The 23,709-nt window shown below is 41.4% G+C and overlaps 4 protein-coding genes across 10 annotated transcripts in view; 2 read left to right on the plus strand and 2 right to left on the minus strand.

Annotated features, from left to right (window-relative positions):
* Positions 1 to 364: 364 nt before the first annotated feature.
* Positions 365 to 5,102, minus strand: MRPL30 (mitochondrial ribosomal protein L30). Its single transcript, XM_081198106.1, has 5 exons — positions 4,944 to 5,102; positions 4,004 to 4,087; positions 2,429 to 2,575; positions 643 to 716; positions 365 to 544 (listed from the first exon to the last, which is right to left on the minus strand). Exons 1-5 carry the CDS (start codon positions 4,995 to 4,997, stop codon positions 409 to 411), a joined length of 495 nt encoding a protein of 164 aa, XP_081054232.1. The 5' UTR covers positions 4,998 to 5,102; the 3' UTR covers positions 365 to 408.
* A 74-nt stretch (positions 5,103 to 5,176) lies between these two features.
* MITD1 (microtubule interacting and trafficking domain containing 1) lies at positions 5,177 to 12,175 on the plus strand. 2 transcript variants are annotated; one of them, XM_081198104.1, is made up of 7 exons: positions 5,177 to 5,498; positions 7,459 to 7,560; positions 7,680 to 7,816; positions 7,897 to 7,983; positions 9,186 to 9,301; positions 10,173 to 10,233; positions 10,320 to 12,175. In XM_081198104.1, the coding sequence occupies exons 1-7, from the start codon at positions 5,378 to 5,380 to the stop codon at positions 10,413 to 10,415; spliced, it is 720 nt and encodes a 239-aa protein (XP_081054230.1). In that variant the 5' UTR covers positions 5,177 to 5,377; the 3' UTR covers positions 10,416 to 12,175. The 2 variants fall into 2 exon arrangements, with proteins under 2 accessions (XP_081054230.1, XP_081054231.1); XM_081198105.1 differs by lacking the exon at positions 7,897 to 7,983.
* LIPT1 (lipoyltransferase 1) lies at positions 12,121 to 14,692 on the minus strand. 2 transcript variants are annotated; one of them, XM_081198102.1, is made up of 2 exons: positions 14,370 to 14,692; positions 12,121 to 13,634 (listed from the first exon to the last, which is right to left on the minus strand). In XM_081198102.1, the coding sequence occupies exon 2, from the start codon at positions 13,395 to 13,397 to the stop codon at positions 12,282 to 12,284; it is 1,116 nt and encodes a 371-aa protein (XP_081054228.1). In that variant the 5' UTR covers positions 13,398 to 13,634; positions 14,370 to 14,692; the 3' UTR covers positions 12,121 to 12,281. The 2 variants fall into 2 exon arrangements, with proteins under 2 accessions (XP_081054228.1, XP_081054229.1); XM_081198103.1 differs by having other exon boundaries at positions 14,570 to 14,685.
* A 4,826-nt stretch (positions 14,693 to 19,518) lies between these two features.
* TSGA10 (testis specific 10) overlaps positions 19,519 to 23,709 on the plus strand; it is a 38,329-nt gene continuing 34,138 nt past the window's right edge. For 4 of the 5 annotated variants that reach the window (XM_081199283.1, XM_081199281.1, XM_081199282.1 and 1 more), the window contains exon 1: positions 19,522 to 19,994. In XM_081199283.1, the coding sequence (XP_081055409.1) occupies positions 19,935 to 19,994 (60 nt within the window). In that variant the 5' untranslated portion in view covers positions 19,522 to 19,934. Of the gene's footprint in view, positions 19,995 to 23,709 lie in introns of all 5 variants that reach the window. The other variant, XR_014009497.1, reaches the window with a different exon arrangement.

The raw sequence follows: 23,709 nt of genomic DNA on the forward strand, positions 1-23,709 counted from the left end.
GGCCGGCGTCCCAGTGAGGTGCATCTGAAATGAGAATCCCAAAAAGAAACAAAGCAGAAGCAAAAAAGGGGGGGAGGCAAGAGAGGCTTTTAACCACCCTACAAATTTCAGACTCCATTGGTGGTTCTTCAGGGAGTTCCTTAGACAAGTCATTGTGGAAAAGTGATCGCTGGCGGTAGAAATGTTTGAGACCTACTATGGTGCTTCCAATAGGCAAACAGTGGAAAAAGGAATTACATACACATACAGTCATGCTTGATGAAATGCTTGTATAATCAGCATTAGTACTAGCCACGTTTGATTAATCAGTCAAATAAAGCCTTGACACAGTACAAGGGATGGGTAGATGAGCTCCCCAATCAAATTTCAGTTTAAAATTACATTTATTGTACAGAATGCCACTACACATTACAAAGCATCAATCTTTTTCTGTTCCGGTTCTTTTAGACGACGGCGAATTATTAGTTCACCTTCACAGTTAATAAAGGTGTCAGACATTTCTTCTTCAGATGGAATTCCATGGGGTAGCTTTAATGGTTTTATGCTATAGGAGCGGAGGAGGAAGCAGGAGGAGAGAAAATACATTAGTGCTGTTCTACAAAAGCCATTTTAAAATGCTTTTGTCAAGAAGAGTTAACTAACCTTATTAGATGTTTAATCACTTTCAGTTTTTCATTCACAGAAGGGATGTTTTTATGCACTCTTAGCTCATACCTCTGTAGATAAGCAGATTTTATAGAATTCAGTTCACAGAAAAGTTCAGTTTCAAACACATGATTGCATACACACACACAGAGCTTGCAGTAGTAGTTGCAGCGAGTGTGCTATTCTTAAAATATAACTATGACAATCCTGCATTACTTCAGGGGTAGCCAATGTGATACTCTGCAGATCATCTAGTTGGACTCCAGTTTCCATCAGCTCCAGCAAGACTAGCCAGAGGTCATGGATAACAGGTGTTATCCTTGATAACAACATCTAGTTAGCATTACATTGGCTGTTATTGCATTACTTGGTGATTTATATTATTCACATATATTGTCCTTCATTCTGTGAGAGCCTAAAGAGGTGAATTCATCCATGAAGATTTAATAAAAATACAGAAGGTGGTATCCAGTGTTAGCAATACTCAGAGTAGGAGCACTGAAAGAAATACACAAGTCCATTAATTTCAAAGGGTCTACCCTGAGTATCACTAATACTGGATAGCACCCTATGCCAATGAAAGGTATAGTTTAAGAACCAAAGATTAATACAGGGGGAAATACCAATATTATACTTCATCTCTTCTTGTCATCTTCTAATAAAAAAAATAATGGTTCAGGGGAAAATACATATAGTATAATTCATTCCTTTTTAGCTCACACATATTTTAGTACAGGATCATTTCTGCTAAAGTTCATGGAACACTGTATATGTGCTACCATATTTAGAATGTCAAAATTGTGATAAATAGCAAACACTTAGATAAAGGAGTGAACTAAGATGAATTAGCTGACTGCTAAAAATTCTGATTAGATCTCTACACACCTCAGCAAGAGAGAACAACACTCAAAACCAGGCTTTCATGTGTAGATTCCTTTACTAACCAGGGACAAGCTTCCAACTGCAGCTGCTTATATGCACTGCGGTAAGACATCCAGATGCAAAGCATCTACTTGTCTTGCATGGCAGAATATGAATGTATGTTCCCACATGCTCTCAGGCAACTGGTTGCACAACAAAATATACCTAGTATGGCTTTGAAACTGCTTTTTCATGGATATCTAACAAGTGATTTACAAGCTGAGAACAGGATAATGGTGCATAATGATACACAGACATGGAATGCCTCAGCTGGGTTTTTGGAAAGTTGCTAGGCAACCTCCACCCCACTCTCCCAGGTAGTTCCAGCTGCCCACCCCCGACCCAAAGATAAACAGAAGCTACTATGAGTGCACTTCTGGGCTCCCCTCTCCTCCCAATGTAGCAGATTACACTGCTGTAGCATGTCAGAGCAGGCATTAGGGAGCCATTGGTGAGAGTTCCTATCTCATTCTGCTCTGCTCAGGAAAGTTTGGCTGGCACCTTTGTTATATACTGAATATAAACTGAATATAAAGGCAAACAGATATCAAACCCATTTTTAACGATTTACCATTAACTAATGTGGATCTTCTACAAGAAACTGCAAAGGGACTCAGCAGATCATTGAATTTAATACCTTGCCCTTGCCCTGAGCTGAAGTTGTTCTACTCTTATCTCTGAAAGACTGCAAACCTGTGCACATTTACCAAGGAGCAAGTCTAATTAATATAGTGGGACTTATATCTGAATAAACATGTGTAGGATTAGGCTGTATGTTTTAATGCCAGAGAGAGATAATTATTTACTGGGCTTTCCCCCTATGCAACAGAGCGTCCCCACAAAATGCTAATGTATTTTATACTTTTTCCAATCCAAGAGATTTGATTATCTCTTTTTCCCAATAAGGACGCCTTCTTCCACTTCTGACTCTGGTCACAAGGTGCAGTTTATGGGGCTGCTGTGGATCACCCCCATATTTTTCATGATCACCAGGCCGCGGCTGAAATACCTAAAATAAATTCAACAAAAGCAGGTTTCAGTAATACAGTTATAAGTAGCTGAATAGTATACTATATCAGTAGTTGTAAAAAGGTAATTTGTAGCAAAGTAGTTGAAGATAGCAGAGGAATAAGTCTGTATCAATACTTTTGTTTAGCAAAATGATACTGTACTAAAATATGTGTGTACTAAAAAGGAATGAATTATACTATTTATATTTTTCCCTGAACCATTTATTTTTTATTAGAGGATGACAAGAAGAGATGAAGCATAATATTGGTATTTCCCCCTCTATTGATTTTTGGTTCTTAAACTGGATAGCTCAGCTGGATAGTGCATGGTGCTGTTAACACCAAGGCTGCAGGTTCAGTCCCTGAATGGGACAGCTGCATATCCCTGCATTGCCGGGGGTTGGACTAGATGATCCTCAGGGTGCCCTTCCAACTCTATGATTCTATGAACTATCCCTTTCATTGGTATATGGTGCTATCCAATATTTGTGATACTCAGAGTAGACCCTTTGAAATCAATGGACTTGAGTATTTCTTTCAGTGCTCCTATTCTGAGTATCACTAACATTGGACACTCCTTCATTGCAGGTTTCTAAAGAGAGGCTGGGTGGCCATCTGCCAGCGATTCTTCAGCTCTGATTCCTGCACTGCACAGAGTTGAACTTGATGACCTTTGGGATCTCTTCCAACTCTACAATTCTGTGATTCTATGTGTAGCACATTTACATTTAAATTCTATGTACTGTACACTTACCTGGGGGTTAAGCCCCACTGAATATAATGAAACTTACTTCTGAGTAACATGCATATAAATGAATTGTAAACAGTAGAACATGGACCTGAAGATTTTTTTTACAAGAGAGTTTGATATGTGAATATATGTGGTAAGGCAGACATACTGGTCAATGATTCTTGGAATATCTCATATAATAGTTGTAGGACATTTTACAATTTAGCTTTGAGATGCTTCCTCCCAAAAGGTATGAGATGCTAACTATCTGTAGCTCCACTGTACAGTGGTACCTCGGTTTACCATTCATCTGTTCTGGAAGTCCGTTCTTAAACCAAAACCATTCTTAAACCAAGGCGCGCTTTCCCTAATGAGGCCTCCCACCGCCAGTGCCCTTCCACCATTTGGATTCCGATCTTAGACGGAGGTAAAGTTCGCAAACCGGGACACTACCTCCAGTTTTGCGGAGTTCGTAAACCAAATTGTTCGTAAACAGGACTATTCTTAAACCGAGGTACCACTGTAGTGTTTACTTTTCTCTCTTCTTATCCTTTCGCTTATTCTATTCGTCCTTTTTTGACGTCTGTAACTGCTTTCTCTACTTATGTAACAAAATGAAAAAAGACGTATTTTATGAAAATAAATAAATGAAAGAAAATGAGATACTAATTCCGCACCCCCACAACACAAAGCTTACCGATTCGGGAATTCTTGACCTTGTAAATTTCTGCCTGATCCACACCCTCCAGGTGATTGGTTCCACTTTGTATTTTGCAAGACTCTGGAGCAGGAAGGAAAGACAATTCTTTATTGCATAGGCTAACTACAAGTTATAATCTACTAATTCCTTTATTTATTTATTTTTGTTCTTCAAGTGCACTTCCAATACTAACCCTAATAGCAAGCAAATCGACAATTACTGACATTATTATTAGACGCTAGTATGACATTTTTTGTTTGTTTGCTTTTTTTTAAAAAAGTCAGGTTATCAAACTTTTTTTTCTTACAATGCAATATGATGAAGCAGCCCAGGAAAAAAAACAGTTAATGAAATGAGAGGTCATATGGGGTCAAAAGTCGTGTCCCATATACATATATATTTGGATAGAGTTCTCCCTGGAGAGAGCAGGAAGAGAAATGACACCTTGTAGATGTTCAGAAGCACAGCCGTGCTAATTACTACCAACATTTTCCAAAATCAAAACCTGACATTGGCACCATCAAAAGGGGGGGGGGGGCTAAATGGCGGCCGCCAACACCAAGGAATACGGAAAACCTGAAGCATTCATAGAATCATAGAACTGGAAGGGATCTCGGAGTTCCATCTAGCCCAGGGGTCAGCAACCTTTTTCAGCCATGGGCGGACCTGTCCCTCAGACCTTGCGGTGAGCCGGACTATATTTTTTTGGGGGGTGGGGGTGGGGGGGAATGAACGAAATCCTATACACCACAAATCACCCAGAGATGCATTTTAAATAAAAGGACACATTCTACTTTTAGGTTGCCTACCCATGTTCTAGCCCAACCGCCTGCAATGCAGGAATCTTCACTAAATAACAAACCACGGGGCCAAAGTGCGGTTATCGACGCGCAGGACAGCACAATAGGTCCCCCCCCCCTTTCCCCGCGTCCCTCACCTGCCAGGCAGCAAAAGGGTTCCCGCCCGCAACTCTGCCCAGCAACGCCGCCATGTTGAAACCCCGCCACCGGCCTCACTCCCCCAGCGTTCTAAGCGAGGCAAGGACGTCGCTCGGCTCGACCAATCAACGTCAGCGCCGCGTCCTCCTCCTCCTCCTCCTCCTCTCTAGGAAGCGGATGCGTCCGAAGGGAAAGGAAAGTCTAGGAAGATCGCATCTCTATGGGCGCGCTCTTCCGCCGCTGAGCGCGCTACCTTTCGGTTTCCAGTTCTCAGGAATCACGTGACAGGCGGCGGGCGTGGAATCCTGCTAGTTGCAGGTTTGCTTGGGTCGCCTTAGGGACTGGTGTCTCCCGGAGGCTTGCCCCTCTCCCCCGTACGGCGGCGAATCGCCCTCCTAAGCGAGGACCCCGACGCCGTGCTTTCCCAGCGGACATGGAAGACCCGGCGGTGCTGGTGCTGAAGCGGGCGGTGGAGCTGGACTCGGCTTCTCGCTTCCAGGAGTCCCTTGTTTGCTATCAGGAAGGGATTGACCTCCTGATTCGGGTCCTCAAAGGTGAGGCTTTTTCTTCCTCCCCGTCGCTCCCTGCAGGTGGATTTCCCTGTTAGGTGCGGTCTGTAGGCAGAGGAGCGCGGCAAAGTCCTGGGTGCGCTTAGAGTAAGTCCCTTGGGAACCTGTGTGACTTCCGAGGAGATGCGTATAGGATCGTGGAGCTCATTATCTCTTTAATGTCATCCTGCGCTGTTTGTAAATGTGTATCTGAAGAAGTGTGCATGCACACGAAAGTAACTAACTTAGTTGGTCTACTGGAAGGTATTTTTTATTTTATTTATTTTATTTTGTTTAGGAACACCCTGCTTACGAAATAATATGTAGATTTTTAATTTTTACAAATACTTATTATCAAGTTTATATACCGCCCTATACCCGCAGGTCTTATTTCTCATTTTATTTTTCATTTATACTTTTCAAATTTATACATTTCACTAATTTTACAATCATTTTACCATTTCAAAACTTGACTTCCTTCCCCTTCTTTCTGGGTTCCTTAATTTGTTTTTAATATCTTCTGCGTAGCCAAATTAACTTAATTTACTCATTCATCTTCTTTACATATATACTCTTATAAAACTTGAGGTTGTTACAATAATCGTTCCAATGTTTTTATCTGTTTATAATTTATAAATATTCAATAAACCGTTTCCATTCTTTTACAAAAGATTAGTTCTCTTGATTCCTTATTCTTCTGGTAAGTTTCACCATTTCTGCATATTCCATAAGTTTTTGTATTCATTCTTCTATACCTGCAGGTTTAGGGAGGTTACAGGGAAGCTTTTAATGTTTAATGAGTTATTGTATTTTAATATTCTGTTGGAAGCCGCCCAGAGTGGCTGGGGAAACCCAGCCAGATGGGCGGGGTATAAATAATATAAAAATATTATTGTTGTTATTAAAATCACAATATAAAAACACAAAATACATAATCAAAATAAAAACAACCCAATAACCCCCATCCACTCCAACACATTTTAAAATGGCATTGGATGCGAATCAGCCAAAGGCCTGGTTGAAGAGGGACAAGAAGCCACTGCCGAAAAGGCCCATTCTCGTGTTGCCACCCTCCAGACCTCTTTTGGAGGAGGCACACAAAATAGGGTCACAGATGATCTCAGAGTCTGGGTAGGTTCATCTGGAAAGAGGTGGTCCTTGAGGTATTGCGGTCCTGAGCCATTTAAGGCTTTATTGGTCAAAACCGGCACTTTGAATTGGGCCCGGTAGATTATGCTGCCTTAAACGCAAAGGGACCCCTGACCATTAGGTCCAGTCGTGACCAACTCTGGGGTTGCGGCACTCATCTCACTTTATTGGCTGAGGGAGTTGGCGTACATGTGGCCAGCATGACTAAGCCGCTTCTGGTGAACCAGAGCTGCACACAGAAACGCTGTTTACCTTCCCACCAGAGCACATGTGCTTTCGAACTGCTAGGTAGGCAGGAGAGCAGGGACCGAGCAACGGGAGCTCACCCCGTCGCGGGGATTCGAACCGCCGGCCTTCTGATCGGCAAGTCCTAGGCTCTGTGGTTTAACCCACAGCACACCCCCCCCCGCGTCCCTATGCTACCTTAGATGCTACAATAAGCCTATCTGCCCAGTAAGTTATTATGGCAGACATATCCTCCACAAAATTAGATCATTCTTAAGGGAATTCAAAGGTATCCATAACCCTTTAGTCCATGGTCCTTTAGAAGGGTGAAGAAGATGATCAGGGGCCTGGAAACCAAGCCTTATGAAGAACGGTTGAGGGAAATGGATATGTTTCATCTGGGAAAGAGAAGATAATGATATCCATCTTCAAATATCTAAAGGGCTTGTCATGACACTTGGGTACTGGTCAGTTCCCCTGTTGTGTGCATGCAGGTCTAAAATTTAAAGTGAAAGGAAGGGAATTGATGAACTATTTTTTTCATTGTTTTTCGGCATCTTGTATTCTGTAATTTCTGTATTCTGTATTTCAGCAACAAAAGATCAGAAGAAAAAGGCTCATTACAGAGACAAAATAACAAGTTACATGGAGAGGGCAGAAGAGATTAAGAAATATATTGAGAAAGAGAAAGAAGGTATGAAGCTGTAATGTAAGTTTCATTATTATGGCTGTGGAATTATATATTGTATTCTTTGTTTCATTCGAAAATGCCATACTGCACTTTTTCAAACTGAAAAGTTTTCTTCTTTTTAGATGGAAAATACCACAAACAAATTAAAATAGAAGAAAATTCAAAAGGTTTCAGCTATGAAAAGCTGTTCCAAGAATATCTTAATGAAACTGTTACAGAGGTTTGGGTTGAGGACCCTTATATTAGGCAAGTCCATCAGGTAAGACATGGTTAATTTATACACTCAAAATGATTTCTTCTTTTCCATCTAAAAAATTAATCTTATTTACTTATTTACAGTTGTACAACTTCTTAAGATTCTGTGAAATGCTTGTTAAAGGACCATGCAAAGTGAAAACTATACATCTTCTTACATCTCATGATGAAGTAAGTATTTTACCCTGACTGCAATCCACTTACTTGGATTGTGTCCCAAGGAATTCAGTGATACTTGCTTCTGAGTAGATGATGATGATAATGATAATAACAGCAACAGCTAGACCACCAGCTCCCCAAACACACTTAAATATGATATGCATAGGGTTGCAGTGTTGTCCATATAAAGTTGTACTTACTGAAGTTAAGCAGTGACTGTAATTGCCATGGCAAAAGTAAAAAAAGGATTTGCTTTTGTCAATGAATTTTTCAGTTGACATTTTGCTAGCAGTAATATATTCTGGATTCAGAATGGGTCTGAAATTAATATGCTACCTTTTTTCTTTCTGAGGATACCGGTCTATTTCTGACAGATATCTTCAACAACTCAGTAGTGAGGGAAACAAGATGGAAAAGATTGCTATATTTTGCACCTAAAAGTAGACACATTTTGTACTGGGGAGGTTTTAGGGTAATAGGAGGCTTATGAATAGCCACTCATCAAATTATCTGTGTTTACTAACAATAGGGAAATAAGAGGTTTTTATTAATTAGAAGAGAATGTTAATTAGAAGAAAATTATGTTGTGAACTGCCCTGAAATCTGTGGATGAAGAGCGGTATACAAATTTAAATAATAGTAATTAAATTTAGGTAATTTATACTGAATTAGACGATTGCTTGATATTTATTGATTAGCCAGACTCTCAAATGTTTCAAGTGGTTTCTCAGCCTTCCTGGAGATGTGAAAAATTGAACCTGGGATGATATTCATGCAAAACATGTTTTTTACAACAAGGTGGTTCTCCTTTCAAGCCATCAGTGTGCTACAGATGACATAATTTAACTGTGTTTGGAGAGCTGGTAGTCGAGTTTTTAAAAAACGTGTGAATATGGACTTCATCGCAAGTCTTAGTTTGAATCCATAGTTAGAAGTGTGTGTAGGTGGGGCTTGGTTTGGTGTGTGGTGTTTTCCTCTTTTGTCCTATGACATCTAGCCTCTTAACTTTTACTTATTCCATCTACCAAACACACACATTCCATTTCGTAAGACACCTTGCAGGAATTATGTTTAACATTAAATTTGAGTATCTGCATTGGTAAAAGTGAAAATATTGAAGGGGCTTATTCATTCTGAGAAATACGACCAATATGAATTTACAGTATGTCGGCCATTATCTTTATTTGATTTGTAAAGCAAACAAATCTTTACAGGGCAATGAAAAGCGTCAACAAATGACTATCCTAGAAGAGATACAACAATCCCTGAAAGATTTTGGCGTTACTCTGGATGTATCATATTCTCCGTCAATACACGATCGAGAAATTAGGTTGGTGACATGTGCATAAAATGTTCCACATTGATTGTCTAAGATACAGGTGGTGATAATCAACTAAATCATAATGATAGCATATCCGTTGAAATCAATTGATAACATTTATTCCAGCAGCTCAACCCTGAGAATGACTAACGGTGGCTATCACCCATATAATTGATTACTAAGACTGTTATCCTAATTCTACTTACCTGGAAGTAAGCCCTGCTGAATCCAGTGGGGTTTACATTTGAGTAAACATGGTTGGAATTGCAGCCTAAGTTTATCTTCAAACCTTAAAGTTGTCAGTTCAGGTTCTGGAAACTTGTTAACTTTTAAAAGTATTTAGCAGTGGTGTCTCCTGCCAGCTGTTCAAATTACCACTTGTCCCCCTGCCTGCCTGCTGCTGAACAAAAATGACTACAGCAAGGCAAATGATGGGAACAGCAGTCAGAATATTTACATGGACACCCATGGTTAATATATATTTAACAGGTAACTGTCTGTTTCAACTTTGTATGCCATGGAGAGGCAAAGATGGCCTACTTCATATGTTCTCCACACACACACACCCTTAGGCTTCTATTGGTCTGCTTCATGTGAAATGTTATTTGTATGGGAAAGGGCTGGCACTTGCATCACTCCTCCATGTTGCAAATTAAGAGCATTCCCTGCTATGAACATTGTTGTTAACTCAATTGGAACAACTTGAAAGTTGCAAAGATTGAAATTGCCAACTATCATCTGTTCTTTGCTCATTGTGCTTCCTGAGCTTTTTACATATTAAGAGTGCTGTAAAATTATTTTCTTTCTCTTGTTAACCTTACATATGTCTAGTTTCTATATTTTTGAGGGAGCACTTCTCTTTTTTGCATTTAACACACAGATTCAACAATGGATGGATGATTAAAATTGGAAGAGGCCTTGATTATTTTAAGAAACCACAGGTGGGAACTGAATAGAAAAATATAAATTTTAAAATAAATTTGAACTGCTGAATGGCTTAATTGGTAGAATAATTTGTTTTCCACAGGGTCGTTTTTGCCTTGGATACTGCGATTTTGATTTGAGACCATGTCATGAAACTACAGTGGACATCTTTCACACGAAACATACAAAGAAAACATGACCCTAAGTTCCCAAACCAACCAGTCTCACTGGTGTGTTTGTTTTTTTGAGCAAGAGCTACTTTATTCCACCACATCCACTATGCATTTTTGTAAAGTAAACTGATTGTATTTTTTTTAATTTTAAAAAATCTGCACATCAGCCTGATAGCTTATCTAAACAAAATGACATGTTTACCCCAGAGTAATGAACTGTCAGTGAAGACCACGATTCTGATTTGCTTCCTTGTGCTGGGCTATCAGATTTGCTTCCCATACCATGTGGAAGGATCCTCTAAAAAGCCTCTGAAGCAAAACATTTGACTACTGCATTTGTCTCTTAACAGCTACAATTCAGAAAAACCTGATTGGTGCACAGGAAAGAATTGTGCATATAGCTGGAAGATTTATAGAAGTTTTCCCTACAGCCATTTGCACTGCATATAGATTTAAATTTTAAAGTGAGAAGTTGGTTGCTTCTTCACCATGTGGTAGAAGTGTCAAAGAAACCCTCTGACAGCATTTTCCTCTTATTTTCACTGGGATGGATTCAGACTAAATTAAGTTTTCCTTTAGTCCCATACATAGCCATAGGACAAGTTAATCATGACTAACTTAAACTTGGCTAATTTCAGTTAAACTAAAGATGTAACTAGCTTAGTCTGGATACACCCCATATTAACCTCAGGGACCACTCACAAGTTAAACAGGGATGCTGATGGTTCCCAAGCTGTATTTCAAGAATCACTGAACTAAGCAAGTAGCAAAAATATTCCAAACTCAGATATTATAGGCATCTTAATTGTGTGAAAAAGCAGCTAACTTCCTTAGGGATCAAAACTGGTAATGTATAATAATAATGTAATGTAAAACTAGCTATGTATAATAAAGCTGTCCACTTAATATGCTCAAGGAATTTGGAACCGTACAGGGAGCTTTTGCCTTATATGCCAATTTACTGAAGAAACAGAATTCTGGGGGGGAGTTATGCAGCTTCTGTCACAATAACAGGCTGGTGTCACCACGCAACAATGGAGTTTCCCGCATTAGGGGAACCCCACACTGGCACAATACGGACACGTACGTTTTTATCTTTCACTATGGATTACTTTTGAGGAGAGGCAGAACTCTTGTAAAGGAAAGCAGCCCAGACAGACACAGGCTTCGACATTCTAGAATCAGCACAGCAAGATTGAGCACTATGCCAACCTGTCAATAATGGGAGAAGGCAAGAACATTCCTGTGAACCTCCATTAAATGGTGGCCTCTTGGTTAATCCCTATGTTCTAGGTCTCTCTTTTAAAGCCACCTCCTAATAAACGGCTAGGAAGTATTTGGTCACCAAAGTCTTAAATACATTTACATTGGCAATTGACTTAAGTAGAAGTTGCTTTCAAGTAAATGGGCTTAGGCTCTCAAGCTAACAATGCCTAGCATGACTCCGCTATTTCACGCATGCCATGTCTTACTAGAACTGGGAATTCAGAAGGCATAAATTGACCTTAAAATTCTTGTCTTGAATGTCTAGATACATGTTTTTAATGCTATACTATGCTATGTTTCTTTCTACCAGTATTTTTATTTTGTTTTATACTGTTTGCAAGCCGTTGTGTGATCCATTTGGGCAAGTCTGTAGGATGCTAACTTTAAGAAATAAATATGTAAATTTTAAAAGAGAAGACTTCTAAGGACTGGTGATAACCATTTTAAAAAACAAAACTGACTTGATTAACAAGTTTGTATTTTTTTATTTATGTTTTAATAAAAAGTGAATTTGTTTACATTCAGCAGTCTATTACTTCACTATTAAATCTCACGTTCAGCCAAGTCCTTAAAACCCTCTGCTAGAATAAGACTGTATTGATAAAGGATTGATTATCAGGAATCAACTACATTAGAGATACTATATTCTCACACAAGAGATTCCACTTGCCGTGTATCTTATAATCTGTGCATGTTCTCATCAAAGCAGCTGCTACTGCAGTGGTTTCCTTTGGACAGAATTTGCTGCCAATAAGATGGTTTTTCAGTTCATCACACATGATTGGTGGCAACCAGAAAGGAGGCACATCAATGTTGCAAGTTTCAATCTTTCCATTTTTTACATCCACATTTATCTTCATTTCAAGGCAAGATTGTTCATCAACTATATTAAAGGATGTGCTAATACTGAACTTTGGTGTTTTGCCATATAGCCAATCCCAGGATTGCAGTTCTTTTGCTTTGTTATTAATTCCAGGGAATTCTGTTTCATCAGCTGGATTTATTTCAACAATATGGTTATCAATTTGGTGGTAGGCAGCATATTCGTCTGCAATGGCATCAATGAGCATCTCACAAGTTAAAATAGGCTCTTCTTCAAAGAGATTTTTCACTAAGGCAGGTACACTTGGCGTGGCATTGCTTTTTATCCCATTGTAAGGACTTTTGAGCACAGTTGATAAAATAAATTTATCAGCACTGCAGAGCAAGGTGCAGTGGTGATAAGCAGCAGTCCTTCCTAATTTTGCAGCCGTTCCTGAGATTTTAAAAATTCCATTTAACAAGAGGTCGTATCTCTCTGTAGCCTCCACATCTAATTGGGGCCGCAGGGCTTTCAATGCTCCAACCACTAGTTTTAAATTTTCCATTCTTTTGTACATCTTCCTATTTGTAAAGAAAGTGAGATTGATGTTGCCAGGATCATGGTAAACTGTTCCTCCCCCACTTTTTCTTCTAGCTAGTTTTATACCATTCTGTCTCATGAATCTGAGGTTACATTCCTGCCAAGGATTCTGATGTCTACCAATCACTACAGTAGAAGAATTTTTCCAAAGGAAAAGAATGTGTCTGTTTTCAAAATTCATATTATCATGGATCCAATCTTCTAAAGCTAAATTCTGATAAACATCCTGGGAAACAGACTGCAGGATCAGTCCTCTCGTTGCACATTTGAAGCCAGCAGCTGGAACTTTGAGGACACAGTGTAACTGGAAGCATTTCCTCAGAGATGACCGGATTATCATGTTTTAGTCTAACAAAACAATCAAAACAGCATAGGGTGATACACGTTTTGCATAGTCCATTTCAAAACCCTTTCAAAATATCATGTCTGTGTTTCATTGGAAAATCTTTTAAAACAATTCTGTTGAATCAGATTTTTTAAAAGACTTATTTCTCCTTTCTGACAAGTAGATAATAGAGTATTATATGACTGAATAATATGCAGAAATTGCCTATTCCAGTTGTGTTTTATCGACCACCTAAGGAAAAAACACAGAATTCGTTGTTTACCCTCAAATAGCTCGTATGAGAGGCTATAAAAGATTTGCTCAGGTAATTTGTGGCTTTACGTTAATCATTTTAATCCTTTGAAATACCAAAAAGGGATTATTAGTTATTAGGCCTTAAGCTACAAAGGAAACAATACATTTCCTCCCTCTCATTAATTTCACAACCCAGCAATATATGCCAAACGTGAAGGTCTCAGGGCTGGCGGAAAGTGGATTTTCAGCACTCAACTTTTGATATACCACAGGTTTCCACTCCCTGTATTGGGATAGCACCAAGAATAAAGCGTGAGTGGCAAACGTTTTCAATTTTGCGCTGCACCACAACCACCCTGGGCAAATTGCAGCAGTTGCTTCTGTGCTCAGAGACTATATTTTTGCAGGTTCTGATGGAGACCAAGGCCAAGCAGTGCACCCGAATAAGCTTTGTTCCATGCTGGCAGGCCTGGCAATGGAGATAGAAAAGGCACATTCCGCGACCCACCCGCCCGAATTAAACTGAATGCAACCTTGCTAGGACAAAAAAGCAAACCCCCGTCGGTCTACATGGGGCTCTGCGTATGGGACTGCCGCCCAAAGGCACCGGATCCTCTCAAGGACACCTTGCCCAGCTCCCGCGGGGCGCCACCGCGAAGATGAGAAGAGCATGGCAAGAGAAGCCCCTTCCAGCTTCTCCTAGCGCACCCCGATACCCGTCGCCCTACTTACTGGGAATCAGCTCCCTTTGCCCACGCGGGAAGCGCGTTAAGTAGCCAGGCGGTGGCCATAGATCTAGAAATCAGGAGCAACGCGCGCAGATCTACATAGATCCAAGAAACAGTGAAGAGTCGCACACTGTCTGGATTGGGTTGCTCCCCTTCAAAAAATGCGCGTCTGTTTTCTAAAGGAACTTTCGCCACAGCTGGTACCTTTGGGCGGACACTCTGCTGCGCAACAGTTACTCCGAAGTCCTTGATTTCGCCATTTGTTTTCCATTGAGCAACACACATCCTTGTCAGAAGGTCCCGGAAGTTGCCTATACAGTACAGGATTAGAGAGACTATGGTTTTTTGTCCAAATATAGTCGCACAAAATTCCTTCCGGGTGCGCACAATAGAACCCGCCCGTGAGTTCCTATCAGGAGTGCTCACTTCTTACCGGCAAAAAAGTGGCATATTTCAAACAGTGAAAATCCGGACAGAAAAGTTGCTTTTGGCACAGTGGTTGAGCTTTTTAATTTTTTGTCCAATGTTGCAAATCGCAACAAAGCTGTTTTGGAGCTATTTTTATGGAGGGACTGCCGACACGGGCTGCCACACGTCCGTACTTTCCCGGACATTTAGATGCATTCCGACCGGACACTGCTACAGAATGCAGTACTGTACTGTATTGCTTTCCGACCACTGTTGTTCGCTCCCTTGCAGCTGTTTCCATGGCAGTTAACGGCATTTTTCGTATTAGCGGGCAGAGGGGCGGGAGTAGATGCTGTGGAAGAGCATGGAAGATCACGGATATTTGCAGAGAAAGGCTGTCATTTGCATCGGCACTGTAATGGTTTTGCCATTCTCTGTTGCCCTGAAGCGGGCAAACCAGCCCGACAACATGAGAATCCGTATCCAAAGATTTGGCTCTTAAGCTCTGTTTTTGTTTATTTTTTTTCTGAATATAAAATAGCAAAGTCTTATACTGTACCATAAATATAAATTGGCAAAAGCATTTTAACAAATGTCATTGAACATCCGTTATTTCCAAACCATCATTTTCTTTAACAAACTTTTGAGAACCGACGACATTATTAGAGCTAGCTTCTGAGGGAGTGCCTACATTATTTTGTATCCCTTCTGGTATATTTTTTCCCGTGTTTTGGAAAAAGCCAGTCATAGGTCCTAAACTGATTTCCTCAGTGTTTTGAAATAAATGGTCATTTGCGCTTGGAGTTCCAATATTTGTGTCATTCTGTATTATAGATACTGGTGTCTTCGTTTTACCACAACAGTTCCCCATGGTGTAGTTACTATGCAGATATCAGAAACAATGCAAAGTCGGTGATGGTGGTCTTCAGGGAGACTGCTGCATAAACCCTATGCAATAAACCCCAACAAAATACTATTAGAATAACTGAAGAAATTCCATTAACTAACGTGTGATTCTACAACTATGCATTTTGCTTCTGGAAGTAATATTAAGATGCAGGAAATTTAACATTCATTCTATTTAAATGAACAAACACAAAGAATATGGCCCCTAATACACACACAAAAACCCCACTGAAAGTGCAGGACAAATGAACAATATAAGTAACAGTGGTTGTTATTAATGGAAATAGCAATACAATATGTATTAACAGCAGGGTTTTCATTCAACTGGAACTCACCAGAACTTAGTACTGTACCTCTCAGGTAGGTGCCATTGCCATTATAAGAGAACAAGGGAGACGTTCATGGTGTGTTCCAGCACCTCTTTTTCTATAAAAATAACACTGGTTAACAGTACTATAATTCAAAAAGTCCATTTGGGAACTTCTGTGCTTTGGTGTGGTTTAGGAGTTTGAGTATGGGTGCGCAGCCCAAGCTTGTGCAGAATTTAGGCAGTATGAACAAAGAGAACCAGCCATTATTCGTTAAACATATCAATAACACAGCCCGTTGTGTAAGTTGATAAGCAAGGTTATAAACATACTATAGTTGACAATGGGATGTAGACTCAGTTGCCTGTGAGAATAGAGTACATCACACTAAATGTACTTCTTGTCTTCCATACAATTTTGGATGAGGCTCTAGGGTATGAATGGAACCTCATTATATTTTACCTGAAGCATCACATATCCAAGGCAAAGTTACCTTTGGTATCTCTCTGTAACTTCAGCTCTGGGCTTCTCACATTGTATAGTAATCCTGGGATGGTGAACCACAATCCTGGAGGCAGAGGCATCTTGCCCATAGAGGCAAGTGGCATGAGGCGCCAGGATGCCAAGTTCTGGAGGGCACCAGGAAAGAGCAGAGGCTGGACACGGCACCTCCCGGCATCAGTTGACTGCCATCGCTCGCTTTCACCATGCTGTGCTGAAGCAGCACTGTGCCGGGAGCCTCCACCTGCCATGGCCACCATCAAGGAGTTTGGCTGTATTGCCTTTAAGGCATGGCAGCCATACAATTTCATAATTTTATACTATTCTGATCTCCTTGTATCATCTGAATATTTAGTAAGTAAAATACTATTCTATGCCTAAGTTGGTCTTGGTATTTTCAGAAACAAGCCACTCTGGGCGGCTTCCAACCAAATATTAAAATACAGTAATACATCAAACACTAAAAGCTTCCCTAAACAGGGCTGCCTTCAGATGTCTTCTAAAAGTCTGGTAGTTGTTGTTCTCTTTGACATCTGGTGGGAGGGTGTTCCACAGGGCGGGTGCCACTACTGAAAAGGCCCTCTGCCTGGTTCCCTGTAACCTCGCTTCTTGCAGTGAGGGAACCGCCAGAAGGCCCTTGGTGCTGGACCTCAGTGTCCGGGTAGAACAATGGAGGTGGAGACGCTCCTTCAGATATACTGGACGGAGGAAACGTACTGGGAGCCAATGTAGGTCTTTCAAGACCGGTGTTATGTGGTCTTGGCGGCCGCTCCCAGTCACCATCTAGATGCCGCATATATATAAATAAATAATACTATTCATATACTATAATATCCAGCAACTCAGTTAATTGTGTTCACTGAAAGGCATCAGTTTATCGCTTTGTTAGTATCATTTTAATTATTTGCTTAGATGACCACTTTGTTTCCACATTCTATAGCACAACTATAGACTATCCTTATTTCTGTCATGAAAGGAGCCAGTTATCACGTTCTTGTTAACCCCCCCCCCCCGGTTATATCATTCTTTGTGAAGCGCTTCTTTAAGGAGGATAATTTTATTCTGCTGCATTTCCCCTCAATTCAGCTGATACCTTTTATCTACAAAGCATGTTGCTATTCTCCTATATGTTTCTAGAATCTGTTAGCTGCTCTACAGATGAAAACCAACTTTTGATTATCTGAATCCATGTATAAAACATGTTGTTTAGTATATATTTGATATCAGTTCACCTATCAGCCTGTAAGATACTATGTCTATAAAATGTTACTTAATTTATAAAAATATTTAAAAGTACAAAACTATGTCCATAGTATTGCTGTTTAATGTGCCTTGAAATTACACATTACTGTGCAATGTGACATGAAATCCAGCCTCTATTTGTGAGGTAAATGCCACAAGCACCTCATTTTTTTATTGTATCTGAGAGCAGTAAGAGCAAACTGTAATTGCTACTAACCTGTCAGAGATAAGCATCAAGAATGCAAGATAACTTGGTGGCGTTATGGAAACAGAGCTAATCTATTTTCTCCATTATTTCATGAGCAGATTGCTGGTACTTGAAGCCAATCCCCAATGAGCATGTTCTCTCTAAACTGAGTTATATGTTTATATGAGATACTTTGTGTTGACAAGGAGAGTCTCCTGGATACAAATTCCCTCTGCTAAAACCTACAGGATGTGGAAAGGCATGAAGCATATTTCTCATCTTCCTTCAGCCAACTGTTTTGCAGAACCCAAGAAGGAACTTTAATGATTTTAAAGTGCTTATTATTTACCAGTAAGTGGGATCCACAACAAAATGTTGCAGGATGGAATTCTCCTCTACAGCTGTCCATCTAATTGGGTGTGCCTTCTGCCGGAACTCTGCTGCCCCTTCCCCTCAGTTTTCTGTTTCCATCCACCTGCCAATATGCTGAGCGTGATAGTAAGTCCTCATTAGGCTCAGGGGAGGGGTTGCCACCCTTAAGCTTTTTATTTTCTTAAAAGTTGTTCTTTTTATGTGTATTTGCAAACCTGTTGGTTACCTAAAGCGTGCTAATACCTCCCTCTTGTTTGTGAGTGGTGCTGTTTTGGCTGCATCAAGAGAGTGGCACTTGGATAAATGAGTCTACTGTTAAGAAAATCACCTGAACCAGTGGCATAGCGTGGGTTGTCAGCACCCGGGGCAAGGCAAGTAATTTGCGCCCCCTAACCCGTGGATTTTAGCACTCGAGCAGAGAGATCTGAGTGCGAGCGCGCGCCCCCCCAGATGTTGCGCCCGGCCCTCCTGCACCCCCCACGCTACGCCACTGACCTGAACGAAATGTTGCAGTACTGTATTGGCTGAAAAAACAAAAGTTATAATCATAGAGAAGACTCCCTATTCCAACCCGAGTCTTAATTCACATGCATTAAAAAAAAAGTGCACCCAAGTTTGCTTTTACAGTACCTTCCTCTTTGTGCACAGGTGCTGCCTTTTGGTTACATTATGACAGGCACACAGGCAGCCCTAAAGTTCAGAGATAACATATAAACTGATAGTGGCATCTTTGGAAACCACCCTAAATCTTGCGCTGTCTCTGCGTGTCCTTAATTTCCCTGAAATAATAATAAAAAAAAGAAATACTAAGGGCTAAAGAAAAAATAATAGCAGACATAGGGCACTAGGGCTCGTGCGACATCCCTGCGAGCCCTAGTGGCAGTGCCCAAGAACCTGTCCCCCCCCCACCCCACCCCTCCTACGCCCCCGCGATAGAACTGTAGGCGCCTCACGCCCTTCCTTCCAACAAGGCGGTCCTCCCCCCCTCCTCCCGGCGCCCGCGCGAACGCCGCGCGGCGTTTGGGGCGCGAGCAGCGGTTGACGCGGCCGTACGGAGTGCGCCGCGCGCGGGGGCGCCAGATGAAGGGGGCGGGGTCAACAAGAGGAGCGCGCCCCTTGCTCGGTTTTGTCTAACAGGTAGCGAGAGAGCCGGAGGGGAGGGGGGAGCGTCGCGGCGCCGTTGCCAAGGAGACGCCGCGAGGGGCCAGGGAGGGACGTTCATTGTGCCAAGCGGGTGGGGGAGTTAACAAGCGCTCAGGGCGTCCTGAGGAGAATAATCAGAGGGGGTCTTGAGAGAGACGCGGACATTAACTCCCCACCCCCCACCCCGGCAATTATTAGTTATTTTTTTGCTGTGGGGGCGGGCATGACAGCTGCCTGGCTGTCACCCCCCCTTCCTCACTAGGTGAACCCGCCCGTCACGCGCCCCACGCCGCGCGGCCGTTGAGGTGAAGCAGGAGGCGGGGGATTGTTGCCTCCGAGGCGTCGTCGCTTACGCTGGCCGCTCATTGGTCCGCCGGGATTGAGAGGGAAAAGGAGGCGAAGGAGCGGGCGAGGCTGAGGAAGCTGAGTGGAGGAGCGACCGAGTGTGTGAGAGAGAGAGTGGGGGGAAAGGCAGGAATATTAGCTTAGTTTAGCTGCCGTCATGAGCTCTAGGAAATACCCCGGGCCCGGGCGCAGGAGGAGAAGAGAAATTCTTTCCAAGGTACAGAGAGCGTACATGGTACATGGGCGTAGCCGGGGGGGGGGGGAGAGAAAGGCAGCTGCTTCCCCCCCATAACATTTTTTTTAAAAAAGTAGAAATTGTAGAAAGATTTTGATAGATTTTTCTCAGCGCTTTGGGGCGTGGGGTCAAAAGAAAGTAATTTAAAAACCGAGCTCCGTCGGTTAGAGAGCATGGCGCTGATCATGCCAAAGTTTCATGGGTTCGATCCCTGTATGGGACTGGGCAGCCGCCTATTCCTGAATTGCAGGTGGATGGACCCTCAGAGGGACCCTTCCAACTCTGCAACTCCCATAATCATACCATACATTTCCTTATGGAATCTGCTAGGCAGAGCCGAACGGATGATGAGGGCAGGTGGGTTGTCCTGCCCCAATGCCAACATAAATCATGGCTACGCCCATGGCCACCAAGGAAATAGGAAGACACCCCAGTTGCATGCCAGGCAGGCTGCAGAGAAATGAGGTTTTATGTAGGTGCGCTCACGGCGGCTAAGTCTGAGCGGTTGTGTTTGCTCAAAGGAGGTGGTGGTGTGTTTTACTTGTAAGCATGGGTAGCTGCAATCCTGAAAAACCCACACTGTGGAATAGATGGGTTTTCAGCTGTCCACTGCACACCCGCAAAAAAGATTGCAGAGTAGAATGAAAGAAAATCCACAAGCCCAGTATGTCCCTAGTATTATCTATGGGAAATACACCAGCCATTTCCTCTCCTTCCCTTAAGGTTATTTCTAAAGTTATATTTTAAATATATAAAATAAAAGTTTAAGAAGTTTCTGGTGTAGCAGCTACCCCTGAGTGTGCCTAGCCGTTAAGTCCTCAACCAAAACAAACTCTACTGTCATGGCGACTGATAGCCTTACATGGTGTCAAGTAGGCATGGCTTGACACCTCCAGGTGCCTTTTTGCTTTTGCACAGAATTAATCCAGAGTCAGTTTCATTCAGCAAACCTACTAAGCACGTAACTGTGATCGCAAATACAAGAGGGAGAATTCCAGTTTATTTTAGAAAGCAGATGCTTCCTTCTCTTAACACTAAATCATCTAGCTCAGTAAACATATAATCATGGAGAGCATATATAAGTGATAGATGTTTATCTGGTATTTTTAAAATATTCCTTTAAACACAAAATTTACTGAAATTCTAGCATTGCTTTTTCAAAGTCATTATCAGACTTTTATGTTTTACTAGAAAAATCAGTGTGAATAAGCTTTGAGTTCTGTGATTTTGTTTTAAAGGTGTGTGTTAATATAAAAAGGGGAGTGTATGAGATTGGGATTCAGCACTATTTGCTGAGGCTTTCCGGAGTATGATTGCCTGCGTTTGTGTGTCATAATATCCTCCACGTGACAGCCCTTTAGATTTGATAATCTTCAAATATCTAAAGGGCTATCAGAGGATGGATCAAGCTTGTTTTCTCCTGCTCTGGAGGCTAGGACCTGAACCAATGAATTCAGGTTACAAGAAGAGATTCCAACTAAACATCAGGAAGAATTTCCAGGCAGTAAGAGCTCTTCAACAGTGGAATGGACTCCCTTAGGAGGTTGTGAACTCTCCTTCATTGGAGGTTTTTAAGGAGAGGTTGGATGACCATCAGTCCTGTATGATCTAGTTGAGATTCCAGCATTGCAGGGGGTTAGACTAGATGGGGACCCTTTCAGCTCTACCTATGATTCTATATAGGATTCTATATAAGGCTTCCCTGCTACTGAAAATGTTGGTGCTTGCTATTATTGTAGTACAAATAGATTAAAAATAAAAACCTTGTGAACATTGGCATGCTGCCTCCCAATCAAGTAAATAAATAAAATTACTTAACTAAAAATAAAATTGTAGAAGGATTTTGACAGATTTTCTGTGCATTTGTGGTCAAAAGAAAGTAATTTAAATCAACAGCTGTTGAGACATTTTTTTCTGAATCTGTTAGACAGAGTCATATGGAGAATAATGACAGGTGGGTGTCCTGCCTCTATTAACATAAATCTGAGCTACACCCATGCTTGTGAACTGTTATATAAGTAGGACTAAGCTCAACATTTAAGATGACCCTAGTTGTTAATTCCCAATGTACACATTGGGGAGATTAATTCAGTGGTACTTACTTCCCAGTAAACATAGGATTTGGTTGCCTAGGCATTACCCTAACAAGGGATGTGGGTGGTGTTGTGGTATAAACCACTGAGCCTCTGGGGCTTGCTGATCAGAAGGTCGGCGGTTTGAATCCCCGCAACGGGGTGAGCTCCCATTGCTCCACTAGTGCAAGCAGAAGCAGTATAGTCATGCTGACCATGTGACCGGAAAGCTGTCTGTGGACAAACGCCAGCTCCCTCGGCCTTTGAGTGAGATGAGCACCACAACCCCATTGTCGCCTTTGACTGTACTTAACCATCCAGGGGTCCTTTACAGTTACCTTTTACCTAACAAGTCTTTTTAAAAAATGTAATCTGCTATTAATAAATAATAAGTCACTTACCAGACAATTTACAATATTTTTATCCACGTTTATCCAAGCTTTTCAAAAGCTATAGAATACTTTTTCTGTTGTATAATGCAGTCATAAACACATGTACTAGGGACTTATGCCCCATCAAGGAAGAGATCAGTAATCTCAGATCTTAACATGATATATTGTGGTAATTCATCTAATTAATGTCTAATTAATGTTACTTATCATTTATCATAAAGCATATCTTTATAGATTGAAGTATTTTATGTATTATGAATAGTGTCATCTTTAGGAACAGAGGAAATAAATGCAGATATAATGGCAAAACTACTATGGACACTTACATGGGAGTATCACAGATTCATAGGGCTGGAGGAGGCTTTATAGGCTATCTAGTCTATCCCCCTGCTTGATGCAGGAAATCCAGAGCTGCTTCATCCTGGAAATATGGTTGTCCAGCCTCTGCTTGAAGACCTCCAGAAAGAAGCAGCCAACCACCCCTGTAGGTAATTGGTTGCATTGTTTAACTGCTATTACCATCACAAATTTTCTCCTAGAAATATTGTCTCAAGTCTCATATACGGTAAGCAACATGCATATGCCTAATTAATGTAGAAAGGGGTTAACACCATAGCACACGCACCCACAAACTCGGTCCTTCAGCTGTTTTGGGACTACAGTTCCCATCATCCCTGACCACTGGTCCTGTTAGCTAGGGATGGTGTATGGAAAATTCTGGCTGATGTATGGAAAAGCACATGTACCTAACCTCTGAAGAGTTTGTAAGTAAACCAGTTTTTAACTTACCAAATGTGTGGTGTTTTCCTTTGCTGGGAGAAGAGGGAAATATTGAAATTCACTTGGAAGGACATATTTTAAGGGTATGACAGCCTACATAGTTCCATGCTTCACTTTGCTTCATATTTTGTGGCTTTAAATCTCCTTGCATTGTCTCACAAAGAGTAGTTGCTCCAGACTTGGATCTTGGCATCCAGGATTTGCACCAACAAATTTAACTTAAGCCTTTTAGATCTAGTCCTAATCTCTGGGACAAAAGAAAACAGGGTGCTCCAGACTTGGGTGATTTATTAGCACCCAATTATTGCTATACTGCTGTAGCTTGTAAATGGAATAGCAACTCAGTTTCCAGACTTCAGGAATCAAAATAACATTCTGTAGCCAGGTGGCCAGTCCCCTTTCACCCAGTCCCAGATGTTAGGGGTGGGGATATTATATTGGACCATATGAGTG

The sequence above is a fragment of the Podarcis bocagei genome (assembly GCF_964188305.1).
Source record: "Podarcis bocagei genome assembly, chromosome: 6".
NCBI lineage: Eukaryota > Metazoa > Chordata > Lepidosauria > Squamata > Lacertidae > Podarcis > Podarcis bocagei.